The 15,994-nt window shown below is 47.0% G+C and overlaps 1 protein-coding gene across 3 annotated transcripts; it reads right to left on the reverse strand.

The window, feature by feature from the left end:
* Positions 1-3,498: 3,498 nt before the first annotated feature.
* CMTR2 (cap methyltransferase 2) lies at positions 3,499-8,278 on the reverse strand. 3 transcript variants are annotated; one of them, XM_069966388.1, is made up of 2 exons: positions 8,241-8,278; positions 3,499-6,322 (listed from the first exon to the last, which is right to left on the reverse strand). In XM_069966388.1, the coding sequence occupies exon 2, from the start codon at positions 6,306-6,308 to the stop codon at positions 4,101-4,103; it is 2,208 nt and encodes a 735-aa protein (XP_069822489.1). In that variant the 5' UTR covers positions 6,309-6,322; positions 8,241-8,278; the 3' UTR covers positions 3,499-4,100. The 3 variants fall into 3 exon arrangements, with proteins under 3 accessions (XP_069822489.1, XP_069822487.1, XP_069822490.1); XM_069966386.1 differs by lacking the exon at positions 8,241-8,278 and adding an exon at positions 7,609-7,921; XM_069966389.1 differs by lacking the exon at positions 8,241-8,278 and having other exon boundaries at positions 3,499-5,662; positions 6,017-6,470.
* Between the last annotated feature and the right edge of the window lie 7,716 nt (positions 8,279-15,994).

Genomic DNA, 15,994 nt, shown 5'->3' on the forward strand with positions numbered 1-15,994 from the left:
CCCCCTTCTATTGGTCCCCCAGGTGCTGCCACCCTCCCCCAGTCATCCCTCATTGCCCCTTGTCACCCCCAGGTGCTGCCACCCTCCCCCAGTCATCCCTCACTGCCACCCTCCCCCAGTCATCCCTCACTGCCCCTTGTCACCCCCAGATGCTGCCACTCTGCCCCAGTCATCCCTCACTGCCCCTTGTCACCCCCAGGTGCTGCCACCTTCTCCCAGTCATCCCCAGTTGCTGCCACCCAGCCCCAGTCACCCCTTGCTGCTGCCACCCTGCCCCTTGTCACCCCCAGGTGCTGCCACCCTCCCCCAGTCATCCCTCACTGTCCCTTGTCACCCCCAGGTGCTGCCACCCTCCCCCAGTCATCCCTCACTGCCCCTTGTCACCCCCAGGTGCTGCCACCTTCCCCCAGTCATCCCTCACTGCCCCTTGTCACCCCCAGATGCTGCCACTCTGCCCCAGTCATCCCTCACTGCCCCTTGTAACCCTCAGGTGCCACCCTTCCCCAGTCATCCCTCACTGCCCCTTGTCACCCCCAGATGCTGCCCCTTGTCACCCCCAGGTGCTGCCACCTTCTCCCAGTCATCCCCAGTTGCTGCCACCCAGCCCCAGTCACCCCTTGCTGCTGCCACCCTGCCCCTTGTCACCCCCAGGTGCTGCCACCCTCCCCCAGTCATCCCTCACTGTCCCTTGTCACCCCCAGGTGCTGCCACCCTCCCCCAGTCATCCCTCACTGCCCCTTGTCACCCCCAGGTGCTGCCACCTTCCCCCAGTCATCCCTCACTGCCCCTTGTCACCCCCAGATGCTGCCACTCTGCCCCAGTCATCCCTCACTGCCCCTTGTAACCCTCAGGTGCCACCCTTCCCCAGTCATCCCTCACTGCCCCTTGTCACCCCCAGATGCTGCCCCTTGTCACCCCCAGGTGCTGCCACCCTCCCCCAGTCATCCCCAGTTGCTGCCACCCAGCCCCAGTCATCCCCAGCTGCTCCAGTCACCCCTTGCTGCTGCCACCCTGCCCCTTGTCACCCACAGCTGTTGCCACCCTGCCCCTTGTCAGCCCCAGCTGCTGCCACACTGCCCTTTGTCAACCCCAGCTGCTGCCACCCTCCCCCAGTCATCCCTCACTGCCCATTGTCACCCCCAGGTGCTGCCACCCTCCCCCAGTCATCCCTCACTGCCCCTTGTCACCCCCAGGTGCTGCCACCCTCCCCCAGTCAACCCTCACTGCCCCTTGTCACCCCCAGGTGCTGCCACCCTCCCCCAGTCATCCCTCACTGCCCCAGTCATCCCCAGTTACTGCCACCCAGCCCCAGTCATCCCTAGCTGCTCCAGTCACCCCTTACTGCTGCCACCCTGCCCCTTGTCACCCCCAGGTGCTGCCACCCTCCTCCAGTCATCCCTCACTGCCCCTTGTCACCCCCAGGTGCTGCCACCCTCCCCCAGTCATCCCTAACTGCCCCCTGTCACCCCCAGGTGCTGCCACCCTCCCCCAGTCATCCCTCACTGCCCCTTGTCACCCCCAGGTGCTGCCACCCTCCCCCAGTCATCCCTCACTGCCCCTTGTCACCCCCAGGTGCTGCCACTCTCCCCCAGTCATCCCTCACTGCCCCTTGTCACCCCCAGGTGCTGCCACCTTCCCCCAGTCATCCCTCACTGCCCCTTGTCCCCCCCAGGTGCTGCCACCCTCCCCCAGTCATCCCTCACTGCCCCTTGTCACCCCCAGGTGCTGCCACCCTCCCCCAGTCATCCCTCACTGCCCCTTGTCACCCCCAGGTGCTGCCACCCTCCCCCAGTCATCCCTCACTGCCCCTTGTCGACCCCAGGTGCTGCCACCCTCCCCCAGTCATCCCTAGTTGCTCCAGTCACCCCTTGCTGCTGCCACCCTGCCCCTTGTCACACACTACAGGATGTGTATACACAGGTATACAGCTATGTACACTCTACAGGACGTGTATACATAGGTATACAGCTTCGTAGTAGCTGTATAAATGTGTAAACACATCCTGTAGGGTGTATATAGCTGTATACTTGAATATACACGTCCTGTAGTGGCTGTATACCTGTATATACACGTCCTGTAGTGTGTGTATAGCTGTATATTTGTATATACACGTCCTGTAGTGTGTATATAGCTGTATATTTGTATATACACGTCCTGTAGTGTGCACATAGCTATTTACATATGTATACACGTTTTGTTTTTGTTTTTTACTCTATTGAAAAAATATGATCCCCAGATTGGCACGGTCAGGTGGGTGTGGCTTGCAAAGGAGCGTGTCATAATTATCGTTCAGTTATCGTTACCGCGGCTACATGTGCGATTAACTGCAATATTGATTTAGGCCAATATCGCGCAGCCCTAGGTCCCTGATGCACTTTGTCTCCAGCGATGTCTAACTGTCTCTGTAAAACTGTTAGATGGCTTACAGCTTAGGCTAAGTTCACACTGCGTTTTCAGCATCCGTTTAACGGATCCGTTTTTTTTAACGTCCAGAAAAATAGGGTCAGCAACGTTTTTTGGGCCGTTTTGGTCCGCCAAAAAAAACGGATCCGTTTTTTTTTATAATGGAAGTCAATGGAAAAACGGATGCACACAAATGAATCCGTTTTTTGCAATCCGTTTTTCATGCGTTTTTTGCAAAAAACGGATGCGTTAAACGGATGCTAAAAACGCAGTGTGAACCTAGCCTTACAGGTATTTCACTCAGGTAAAATACATGTTAAATCATCACCCCCTCTAGAGACTAACAATTTATTCTATACATATCACTACCTTTTCTGTTGCCTTTCCCCAGTCCTGAGCCTGCTTCTTTCTGCTGAAGACACAAAACTGTGTGTGAGCTGTTCTCTCCTTCTCCCCCTCTCTTCCGAGACAGCTTATGTAAACAGTGTCTCTGTCCAGCTGTTTCTGCACTCTATGAGGCCAGAAGGGTTAAAGAGGTTATCCAGTTAGAAAAATGTGGGCACTTTCTTCCAGAGACAGCACCACTCTGGTCTCCAGCTTGGGTGAGGTTTTGAAACTTAATTCCATTGATGTCAATGAAGCTTAATTGCAAACCACACCTGAACTAGAGACAAGAGTGGGGCTGTCTCTGGAAGAAAGTTGGCATGCTTTTCAACCACAATCGCTGTAAGGTCACAAGTAACTTGACCTCAGATTAACCCTCCAGGCATTACACAGTGCTGAGACAGCCGGCCATGGAAACAAAACTGCTAATTTCCAGGAGGGGGGATGATTCAACATGTATTTTATCTGAGTGGAATACCTTTTTAAACTTACCTGTTACATGTTTATTCTATGTGCTGTATTGGATGTGGAATTTATTTTCTATATATGGTCTTATATTATCAATTGTACTGTACTGGCACTTCAAGGGCCCGCATACCTCCATGATTCTTGTTGTTTTTGTGTTTTTTTTGGACAGCCATTTGCAATAACATAGGTATTTTCTACTAAATAAATGTGTTGGACATTCTTACTAATTTATTGAATGATGGATAATCATTGTGTAGGTGTTTATAGAAATAAGCCTAGGTTCACAGTGTGACAGAGGCCTCCACTGCAGAGTTGAATGTACAGGACAAAAAAGAATTTAACACTAGACTCTTTTAAACACAACAAAAATGACATGAGCAGAAAGCCAGACAGACCCCATTAATGTTTGTGTCTAAAGATGTGAACGATAACCATTTCAGGTCTTCAGTTTAATAAAAACATGCTCACTGGAAAATTGTAGGATCTGTATGGTCAGAAAAATCTATGAAAGATCATAAAACTGCATGTCCAGAACCTCAGAGATCTAGAATAGGAACAATATAATGGGAAGATGAAAACTAAATCTGTTTAAATTTTCACATAACCGAGTTTTGACAAAGATTCAACCAGAACCTGATAATGGTAATCCACTTGGCACAATGGAAGGAAAGTGAATGAGGTCCAGCAAAACAATCAAAGCCAACTATACTCAATACAGGTTGTAAAGGCTTGTGGCTCATGAAATAAATCATATATATACAGACTGCTCGCATCTTCTAGGGAGTCTCTATGTACATAATAGAAGTCACTACCTCTTTCTTTTATCCTCACTGTTAAACTGAGGTCTAAACCCGGTCCACCTTTGGTAATGTTTTATCATGTTCATAAAGTCCAATCACATGGAGGTTGTGTCTGATGATGGCAGAATTCAGGTCCCATAAAAATTCCAGGAAATAACCTTTCAGAAGTTCTTCCATGGGTATGAACTCAAGGACCTGCTGAGAAGAAGCAGAGCTCACCAGCTGGTCTACCAGCTGCTTTAACTGGTGAAGGTGCTGGAGAACGGGGCTGGGAAGAGGCTGGTAACCACAGCACATCAGTACAGCATTGGTACCACTGGTAAGATTGCTGGTTGGACATGAGAAGCTGATAATCTGGAAACAATGGCACAATATGTACACAATCCCAGCAGTAAAGCGGGTAAGCGAGGACAGGAGTGGTAGAAGAAATGAGTCACCTGTTTGTAACTGCTGAAAAGCCTGCAGAACCAAAGATATGAGCTGCTGCTGGTAGGCTGGATCTCCATCATGAAGAAGGGAGACTGGATGCTCTGGAGGGGAACACTCAATGAATCCTGAAGACAATTGACTTTGGTGAAGAACTTCAAACACTGAATAAGCCCCACAGACCAATACATGATGTCCATTCTCAACCAGCTCTAGCAATGATGACACTACATCTCTCGCAGGCTGGAGAAAGCAGGAAGAGCAGGAGAGTGATGTCAGGGAAATTACTGATCCCCCTTTAGAACATCCCTCAATTGTTTCATTGTATTTATTTAGCAGTTCACAGTCACAGAATGAAGAGCTGTGTATCCTTGAGAGCCGCTGCCCCTGGAGACAGTACCAGTCTTCTGGTTTCATTTCACAGTTCCATCCTTCCAGAAAGCATCCCTTACCCAAGTTACTGGTCACATGTTCTCCCAAAAAGGAAGTGAAGTACCCCTGAGTGACTTTCTCAGACCAGGTCAGTGCCTCAAGCTGCTTCCTCTCATTGTATGTATCTGTGCGGCGGTTACGAGTCCCCATCCAACGTGCATTAAAACTGCAGCCGACACGTGGTTTCCGGACCAGCCAATGTTTCCTGGGTATGTACTTTATCTGAAACCTCTGCAGGTAATAGGAGACGGCAGACTCCCGCAACATATTCAGGTGCAACTTGTCTTCCTCATCCATATGTGAGAAAAGTTTCAAATTCTCCAAGATAGTATGAGTCTGATGGTCATAAAAATAAGAGCAGCATTCCCAGTGGCACTGTAGGAATGATGCTGGGATGGAGTGATGAGAAAACAAGGATTTTACTCCAACCTCTGTCCCCAAATGTGCAATCATTTTTTCAATATGCCCCTGGATGGCCTCCCTACCTATGTAGCCCAAACACACCACATACACCTCAGAGTTTCCAGATTTGCTGGTGCCAGGCTTTATAAGGTGGACTGTCTCAAAGCAGCAGTTCAGAAGGTACATGAGATTAACAGAAGAATGCTGGAAAAGGGTGAACATCTTCAAGACAAACGATCCCCCAGGGCTGAGCATTGCCAAACACGTGACCACCTCACAGAAGTGTAGAGGGTAGACCAGGGTCTCCTGTTCTCCGGGGTTTCCCTGGCAGTCAAAACTTCCATCTGCTGTAACAAGATGTAAAGAGGACATGTTACTGATGAACTTCTGTAACCCATCCAGGTATCTGGTGGTCATGATGTCTCCTGTGTTGTCTGGGCCAAAATACCACCACGGTAAGGTATTTGCAATCAGGCGGTCATCAGCAATCATCACTAAACCATCATTGGCCTCATGATAAGGGTTTAGAGTGTTAGCCACCCAATTCCAATCACAGCGCACATCCTGGGTTTTCAAGTAGTGGTTGAGGCTGGAGATGAAGGCCCCAGGAGCTTCGCACAGGTGCAGAGTGTTCAGCTCATAGCTCCAGAGTGCTGTGCTGGGCAACAAGGGGTACCTGCATATAATCTCATGGAACTTACACCAGGCCTGAGTGCACAGCTCTGCGTTGGCCTGTCTGCGGACCTCAGGCACAATTTTTCCAGCTTTGTTTGTGAATGACGTATGTCTGTGCCAGTCATCTAGCTTTTTATCGCTTAGAAGATTCTTCACCTTGTTCAGCGACTCCTTCAAGATGAGTAAACGACTGAACTCCTTATGGTCAGAGCTCAAGATCTCAGAGGTTTGAGGCAGATGCCAGTCCTCTTGCTTGTTGTATTTGAACTGCTTATTAAACAGACTCTTGATCTCAGGAGGGAAGTCGCAGTTAAACATGGTGGAATTGGCGCCTGTGAGGAAAGGCAACAGTAGATTAATACTGACTAATATCCTACAGAACAACAGAAACATGACTGCCCGTCACTTCCGCAATGACCCACACCTGCCCGTCGCCTCCCTAAAGACCTACACACCTGCCCGTCGCCTCCCTGATGACCCACACACCTGCCCGTCGCCTCCCTGGTGACCCACACACCTGCCCGTCGCCTCCCTAAAGACCCACACACACCTGCCCGTCGCCTCCCTGGTGACCCACACACCTGCCCGTCGCCTCCCTGGTGACCCACACACCTGCCCGTCGCCTCCCTAAAGACCTACACACCTGCCCGTCGCCTCCCTGGTGACCCACACACCTGCCCGTCGCCTCCCTGGTGACCCACACACCTGCCCGTCGCCTCCCTGGTGACCCACACACCTGCCCTTCGCCTCCCTGGTGACCCACACACCTGCCCGTCGCCTCCCTGGTGACCCACACACCTGCCCGTCGCCTCCCTGGTGACCCACACACCTGCCTGTCGCCTCCCTGGTGACCCACACACCTGGCCGTCGCCTCCCTGGTGTCCCACACACCTGGCCGTCGCCTCCCTGATGTCCCACACACCTGCCCGTCGCCTCCCTGATGTCCCACACACCTGCCCGTCGCCTCCCTGATGTCCGACACACCTGCCCGTCGCCTCCCTGATGTCCGACACACCTGCCCGTCGCCTCCCTGATGACCCACACACCTGCCCGTCGCCCCTCTGATGACCCACACACCTGCCCGTTACCTCCCTGATGACCCACACACCTGCCCGTCGCCTCCCCGGTGACCCACACACCTGCCCGTCGCCTGCCTGGTGACCTACAAACCTGCCCGTCGCCTCCCTGATGACCCACACACCTGCCCGTCGCCTCCCTGGTGACCTACACAACTGCCCCTCGCCCCTCTGATGACCCACACATCTGCCCTTTGCCTCCCTGATGACCCACACATCTGCCCGTCGCCTCCCTGGTGACCCACACACCTGCCCGTCGCCTCCCTGGTGACCCACACACCTGCCCGTCGCCTCCCTGGTGACCCACACACCTGCCCGTCGCCTCCCTGGTGACCCACACACCTGCCCGTCGCCTCCCTGGTGACCCACACACCTGCCCGTCGCCTCCCTGGTTACCTACACACCTGCCCTTTGCCTCCCTGATGACCCACACACCTGCCCTTTGCCTCCCTGATGACCCACACACCTATCACCTTTCTGGCAATTCTGACAACCTATACATGGCACTGTCCTTCCCTGCTTCTCCATACAGCGCTACACACCTGATTCCTTCTGTATACACAGCACTGTACACCCTGCTCCTTCCCTCTATACACAGCATTGTACACACTCCTTCCTTCTCGACACACGGCACATGTTGTGCAACTCTCTTCCTTTACACACGGCTGTGCAACCCTCTTCCTCCTCTATACACAGCACTTTACACCCCTCCACCATACACTGTGCTGTACACCCCTCTCCCTCCTCTATAAACTGTACACCACTTCTTCTCTGCACAGGTTGTGCAACCCTCTTCCTCCTCTATACACAGCACTTTACACTCATCTCTCTTCTCTACACCACTCTTCCTCCTCTATACACCCCTCCACCATACACTGTGCTGTACACCCCTCTCCCTCCTCTATAAACTGTACACCACTTCTTCTCTGCACAGGTTGTGCAACACTCTTCCCTCTTTCCCCATTATACACAGCACTGTACACTCATTTTCCTCCTCTGTACAAAGCACTTTACACCCCTCTTCCTCCTCTATACACTGTGCTGTACACCCCTCCACCTGCTCCATACACTGTGCTGTACACCACTCCTCTTTCTCTATCCACAGCACTGTACACCCCTCCACCGCCTCTATACACGGCGCCGTACACCCTCCGTAGCACGTCTAGGTACTTACTTGATAACCCGGAAGTTACAGCGCGGAGTCAGGTGACGCGCACGCTCTTTAATCACGTGATGTCTCTATAGTAACTGCAGCCTAACGCTCCGCCTATAACGCTCCTTTTGATGGCAGGTTCCCTAACATCAGGAGCTGTAGTCACTGCGGCGGGATGTGAACCGCATAAGCCCACCGCTAATACACTGCTATTATAGCCGGTACAGCGGCGACCTCTAAACAATAATATATAATATATACATGGGGGGCTAGCATACTGAAGTAAATATAGGACCCATTCTAATGTGTGGGCATGCACCTGACCATGGCTTCCATGGAGCATGTCATAGTATGTACGGGCTCCCATACGTCTTATGGTGCGTTTACACAGACAGATTTACCTGACAGATTTTTGGAGCCCAAACCAGGAATGCATATAAGAATAGGAGAAATTCCAATTTTTCCTTTATGACTTGTTCTCTGTTTATAGTCTGTTCCTGGCTTTGGCTTCAAAAATCTGTCAGATAAATCTGTGTAAAGGTACCATTATATGCATTGTCCATGAGTGGGGATGACACTCTGTGGGTCATGATCTTTACCAATGGATGAGTGGTTTTGTTTGTGTGCACACGGCTTAAATATGTGATTAGCCACTAAGTATATTCCCCATTATAATACCTATAGCATGCTTCTAAATATAACCTGACCTTCTGTGAGTGTCCCTATACACCTCTGATTGTGTGTACATAGAGACTACACAGCGTGTGTGATGGGACGTGAATACAGAAAGTGACTCCATGGTGATAAGGGTGTGTACATACTATGGAATCCGCATGGATAACCTGCCGCTCGCCGATGACTTGTCAATTCTTGGGCGGACGGTGGAATCCGCCTGTGCATAGAATGGAGTTTATGGAACGGGTGGAGATGCATGTGGGAGCAAGTGGTGAGTTAACCCTTAAAGGGAAAATAACAGCAGGCTAGAAGGCTCTAACCTGCTGTTATTTTCTCATAGAGAAAACCTTTATCCTCAATGGGGTTTTTGCTAGAGCTTTATTGTAATCAATATGTATAGTAATTGTAGAATAGATTTCAAACAATCGCGCTCCTGGTAAAACACTAAAAAAAATTTTTTTTTTTTATTTTTTTTTATTTTTTTTTAGTGTGCGTACTGCTGCGAGCTATAGCTAGTGGTATCTGCTTCCACTAAAAAAATAAAATTATTATAAGAAAAATGCCGTGCCGCGCTTAGTACTAATATAAAAAACAGCAATAAAAAGCACCACTATTAGTGCATAGTGCGAGCAGTGTAGGGTATTAAAACCAAGACACTCACCATTGGTGCTTGTTGATGTCGGCTTGGATTTGTAGTCCTCCCCGTTTGTAGACCTGTGTGGCTTCCCTTGTGTGACTTCCTTTGTGTGACTTCCTTGTGTGAGTTCTTAGTCACCGATTCCTTTTTAGTTGTTGTTCCTAAAACGTTCTTTACACCGGAATATAATCCAGATAGGGCGTGCGCCCCGGCCGGCTGGATTATATTCCGGTGTAAAGAACGTTTTAGGAACAACAACTAAAAAGGAATCGGTGACTAAGAACTCACACAAGGAAGTCACACAAAGGAAGTCACACAAGGGAAACCACACAGGTCTACAAACGAGGAGGACTACAAATCCAAGCCGACATCAACAAGCACCAATGGTGAGTGTCTTGGTTTTAATACCCTACACTGCTCGCACTATGCACTAATAGTGGTGCTTTTTATTGCTGTTTTTTATATTAGTACTAAGCGCGGCACGGCATTTTTCTTATAATAATATGTATAGTAGATGGTTTGGTGCACTGGGGGTGGTACTACAGCCCTCAGTACAGCGATCCAGCCTGCCCCTCCTCGTGAATATAGGGGTGACTCCCAACACTACAGAGCACCAGTTGAATGCTCATGAGAGGTAAGGGTGGGGATTATTGTGCTGAGAGCAGTAGTCCTACCCCTAGTGCACTGAACCACCTAATTTACATATTGATTAAAGTCAAGAGTTACCAAAAATAGCACTGAGACATAAGAAAAGTACCTTCATCCTCAGTGCTCTGTGGAGACATAACTGCAGGTTAGCATCTAACCTACTGTTACTTTCCCTTTAAGACAACTTATTGTAATAAATATTTTATTGAACTAAAGTCCCCTAAGGTGACCATAGTTGAAATCGCAAACACACACAATTAGTTGGCACAGAAATTAGTGAAAAAAATGTGCTTTTAAAGGGTTAATGGTGTATTTCCAAATTTCTTTTCTAACTGTGCTCAGGATGCAGTTAAATTAAAAAAAAAAAAAAAAAACACTACGCGGCCTGGCTGTTCGATTTATTGTGCTGTATAAAGGCACTGCAAATGAGTGGCAATCTTGCTTATTTGCCCTTGTTTGCATCCTGACGAGGCCCCATGATTGGCTGTGTAAAACAAACCGAAGTGTGCTGTCGTATATTTACTGTCTGCTCCAAATTACAGGTTTAAAGTATTAATTGTTCACAAAAGAACCACCCTGACACATTACATGGTCAAAATAGATCTCCTTTATTCAAAGATGGCAGGCAGTTATATCCTGGGGATTTTAATACTAATGCTGCATTCACACATTCCGTGTTACACGCGGAACACGGACGTACAATGCCAATGTAAGGGATTCCCCCCCACACCCACACACACACGGGCAGCATCTTTGATGTGATGCTGGGAGCAGAGGAACTGTATGAACTCAACCACATTGACCACATTTTTGTGTATGTTAAAAGTAACCATTTAAAGAAAATTTTTGGTACCACAATAAGTGTGCCCATACACATTATACTACAATCAGCAAAATCCACGGGTGGCCTTATGACAGTATAAGCTGTATGGGGGCCTCCCAGACTTTCAAAGAGAAGGGTTGGTTAGTGATGAATTTTCACTGTCTGTCCCCTATGTTTTCGGAGGGATAAGCCAGTGGCAGAGCAGTCTGGCAGCAGCTTAGCCCTCCCTATAGGGAATACTAAAGGCTAAGCCATGCCCACAGTCATAGGCACCTTTAGTGCAAAGCAAGAATAAAATGCTATATGTTCAGCACCATGGACAGTACATCAGCATTCTATGCGTGTCCTATGGAGACAGGTCCAGGTGACTGTCCTCGTTCCAACCTCATCCCACCCAGTAATGGGTACATTCTGCCTGTTACATGCAGTACAGTAAGGTGAGAAGTATCTGAGACACCTGAGAGGGAGAAGGGAAAGCTGAACTGATGACACATACATTATAAATGAGAGCAGATGATGGGAGTGATATACAGAACAAGTATCCTACATTATAATCCGACAAGCAACACCATCTCATCTAACAGTCAGTTGATGTTACACTAGAATAGGAACAAATAATAGTTTTTAGATTAAAGGAGTTTGCTATTATTTTCTTAAAATTAAATTCAGACAAACCTGCATAAAAAAAAGAAAAAGTCCTTACCCATAATTCTACAAATGCTCCACTATTCACGGCTGGCTCTGCCAAAATGATGTCATGTACACACAAGTGCTGCTGCAGCCAATCACTGGCCTCGGCTGTCTCTTCCTGCTTGTACAGCATGTGACTATCGGGGCCTGTGATTGGCTGCAGTGTCATAGGCATACATGACACCATTGCCATAAACCCAGAGGGGGACATGGAGGCAGCAGTTTGGAACTCTACCAGCAGAATAGTGATTGCAGCTCTAGAGAATAAAGCAGGCTGTAATTTGGTGGAATCCTATTCTTTGTGATCGGACTGTAAACTGTGTAACTTTTTATCCTATGTCCGTGCATGTACTCCTGGTCATGTTAAGGCCTTCATTCTGCAGTCGTATAAAGAAGCTTCTGACTGGATAGTGGCCCACACTGACTCGGATTTAAGGGTTCAAGGCCAGAGCTGTATATCATGGCTACATTGGGCATGTAGACATGATATACAGCTTTGGCCTTGAACCCTTAGTGGACAGTCTGGAGGATAAGACTGCTATTCCTCACTTTATCTACAGTGCAGGTCAGTGCCAATATATAAGAGGACATCTGCATATGCAAAGGCATAAGGGGAGGGAAGGAGGTATCATTATAATTAGGTAAACCATACACTTTATGAAATAGACCTACATGTACATGACAAAGACATTGTATGAGGAGACTGAACATACATATAATCATGGTTCCAGTCCCTTGATCTTTGACAATTATATGACTCTGTATAATAACAGGTTCTATATGATTGTAAGGATTAGCATCCCAGGGGTTCTAACTGCCATTGATTACGCCATTTCTGTTTGTAGTACCTTGTCATGCTGGAACACTGATGTTTGGGCTTCTGAATAGAAAGCATTATATGTGCATACATGGATGTTTCCAGGTACATGAAGACTCCATCTTCACATTGTTGCCTTCACCAGGCATATTAGTGCAAACTACTAAATTGCTACAGCTAAACCTTGTCATAAAAATGTAATTCTATGTGACAAAAGGGTGGTTTGGCTAGGAAATAGGTATGGATTTTCAAAAATGGGTCTGGCTTAAATAAGAACATTTCACCACAACATCGGTGAAGAATATTGGTACAAAGTAAGCCATCCAAAGTTTTGTACTGTGAACATTTTGTTAAAAAAGCTATATGTGTGTCCCCTGATAGATCATGCAGGAGGAAAAAAGGATTGGGCATGGGCACTGAATAAATTATTCCTTTTGTGGATATTCAAAAGATAAAAATCCAAACCACCATGAGCAAACAGGTACAAAATCAACGCGTTTCAATACCATGAGTAAGGGGCAATGGAATGAGCCTGAGATGTGCTTATTTTTTACCTGTTTGCTTGTGGTGGTTTGGACCTTTATCCTTTGTACATCAATAAAAGTATATATGGAGGTTTATGGCCTACAATTGATAGGGTGATATAGTGTTTACAGTTATGTCAGATTTACTAACTCATGTAATGAATAAAACCGTATAACAAAACTTGTATGATTCACTTCAATCTTTATTAGAGAGCGAAATATATATACAGCAAGTAAATAACAACCGTCTTATCTGAAGGATTGGGACACAGAAATGATTGTTCTTGTCCACAATTGGTGTCGACTGGTAAGTTGGCAAATCCTATTATGAGCTGCCTGACCACTGGGCGACCCCCTGGCATGGGTGTCCCCAAAGCCAAAAAATAGGAGGGGGCTGTCTCTTTATTATGTTAATGGGTGATGTCATATGGATACAGCAAATGACAAAAAATTGGCAGAGCCCGAATCACATATACAAAAAAGAGTTGGCTGATATAATAGTCATCAGAAATGAGTACAGCATAATGAAAGTTATTCCAGATATTATGATAAAGATTGAAGTCAATCACACCAAGTTTTGTTATATAGTTTTATTCATTACTTGATTTACATTAATAAATGGAACGGTTTTATCCAGTGAGTGCGAACCTACACGTTTATCTCCCTATCAAGATGCCATTGGGATAAAGTGATGAGGCCTATAGTATTCATGGGTATGCAGGCAACAGGAGAGACATATATAGTTAGCCCATGACTACCAAGTCTATGTATTTCACAGGATTAGTAAATTTGTCTCACAGAGCCGTATAGATAGCCCCTGCCCATCTGTAAGTGAGCGCTAATGCCGATTACAGAGCCTTCACAAGGTCCGATCGGTGATGAGGCCTTTCCTGGCATCAGCCTCACATCCCTTATTACAAGGGGAGATGTGTGGCCTATGGCTGATTTCTTTTTTTTTTTTTAATGGTGCCTTGATTAGCTGAGAAACAAGCTTGCTTGGCCAATAATTGCCCGATGTAACAGGACCCTTAGCCATATCATTAACTCTTAATTCCTCATGTTTTTTTCCTGTCAATCACAGAACAGAAATGTGCAAGTGATTTATGATTGCAGCATAAACAATTACCTCCTTGCCTGTCTTATGTTTTTATGGCATGTGCATTGACCAGCTGCTTCTGTGTCTGCAGGTGGCATATCCTATCCATGACTGCTTGTTGCTGAGACTACTCTGGTTGTCACCAATACAGCTAAGTGGTTGAGCAGAGAATATAGTGCTGGAACATCAAGCTGATCAAGGATTAAATCTATAAACCTGGTTTCTTAAGGCAGCAACCCCCGCAAAGACCCAATAAGAACAGGTGAGGATGAGCTCCCAATGCCTCAACTAACAATGGTATTAATGCAATATATGCTGGGCTTGTTTGATCTCACTGAGGCTGCTTATGAGTGCAAAACATATACACACAGATACATACGCAGCCACAGGTGCAGCAGCATCACTAATGGAGACACATTACATTATTATTATTATAGATGTGAATTCATGTTGCCATTTATAGTCTTTGTGTCCTCCTCAACCTAGAAAGGGCACTGTTCATCCTAAACTGCTGCACAAATATAATGCAAGAACCACAGTAAAAGCTGAATATAATATTTATTCATCCATATGCAATGTCTCCTTCATAGGTTGCAGGAGACATCGTGTGTGGATGAATAAATATTATATTCAGTGGCCCAGCTCTATCAGGCTATGTCCAATGTTTTTCACCAGCCGCTATTTTAGACTCAAAATGTAAAATACGTAAAAGGCTTTATTAATTCACAATGTTACTTAAAAATGCATAAAAAGGGCCATACATCTGACAACCATAAAGACAGTTTGGTTAGTACAAGGAGAGAACGATAGGAAATGTTCCCAAAAGTCGTACTGAGTCATCTGAATGAATAAAGTGCATAGTGAAAACATATCCAACCCTTATAGGGGGAACCACAGTACCAAGGGAAATGGAAAATAGAAGTCTGTACCAGAAAACATGTTTCACTTAGTGCTTCTTCCAAGGATATATGCATAGATCATCCCAACCAGAACCATCTGGAATCGAGGCCTTTCTATATGGACTTAGCGCAGGTATTGGGGTGTCACTCATTGGGCAGTCACACATTAAGTTCGTGACCATACAAATGCCAGATGATGTGTGACCTCCCAGAGTGACATCCCAATACCTGCACTTAGTCCATATAGAAGGGCCTCAATCCCAGATGGTTCTGGTTGGGATCATCTATCCATATTGTTCACTCCGGCTTGGAGCCGAGAGTTCCCTGGAGAAAGCTGCGATGGAGGAGGTGTATATATACCCTCTATACAGTTGTGCCTATATATCTGCACAACTCTTCTAGGTGAGTGAAACACACTAAAATGTACTACACCAGAATGCGCCCCGTCTCTCTTTTTCTTCTAGTTCCAAGGATATATGTAACTCTTTGGTACTTTCCAAGTAACAGGGATAGGTTTAGATCATGCATTCATGGAAGTAAAGATTAGTCAGCTCACCATATATGTGAAAGTTCACTTCATGGGCTGGTGGGCTGGGCCCCACAGCAGGGACATGGAAAATAAGACTTGGGCTGAGTCCTGATGAGTATCCAATGTAAAGGCAGTAGTTCCAGCTCCAACATGTACAAAAGCTTGAAACTTCATGTTTTTATTAAATCATGGCTAAGACCATAGGTTTAGGCCAACTAGTAGTTAGTTTTTGTTTTGTGTTGCCACACCTAAAGCCATGGCCATTTTTTATTACCAAGGCCCCTTTTTTAGACCCAGTGAAAAAGTTTTAGGCTAGATTCACTTTGGACGTATCCACAGCGGATACCTCTCCTGTCACTTCCAATGTGATTACATACTCGCAGCAGGATTGCGAGTATGTAAGTCCCGGCCCCATTAACCCCCTGCGGCCGGGATGG

This window comes from Dendropsophus ebraccatus, chromosome 4, assembly GCF_027789765.1.
Source record: "Dendropsophus ebraccatus isolate aDenEbr1 chromosome 4, aDenEbr1.pat, whole genome shotgun sequence".
Taxonomy (NCBI): domain Eukaryota; kingdom Metazoa; phylum Chordata; class Amphibia; order Anura; family Hylidae; genus Dendropsophus; species Dendropsophus ebraccatus.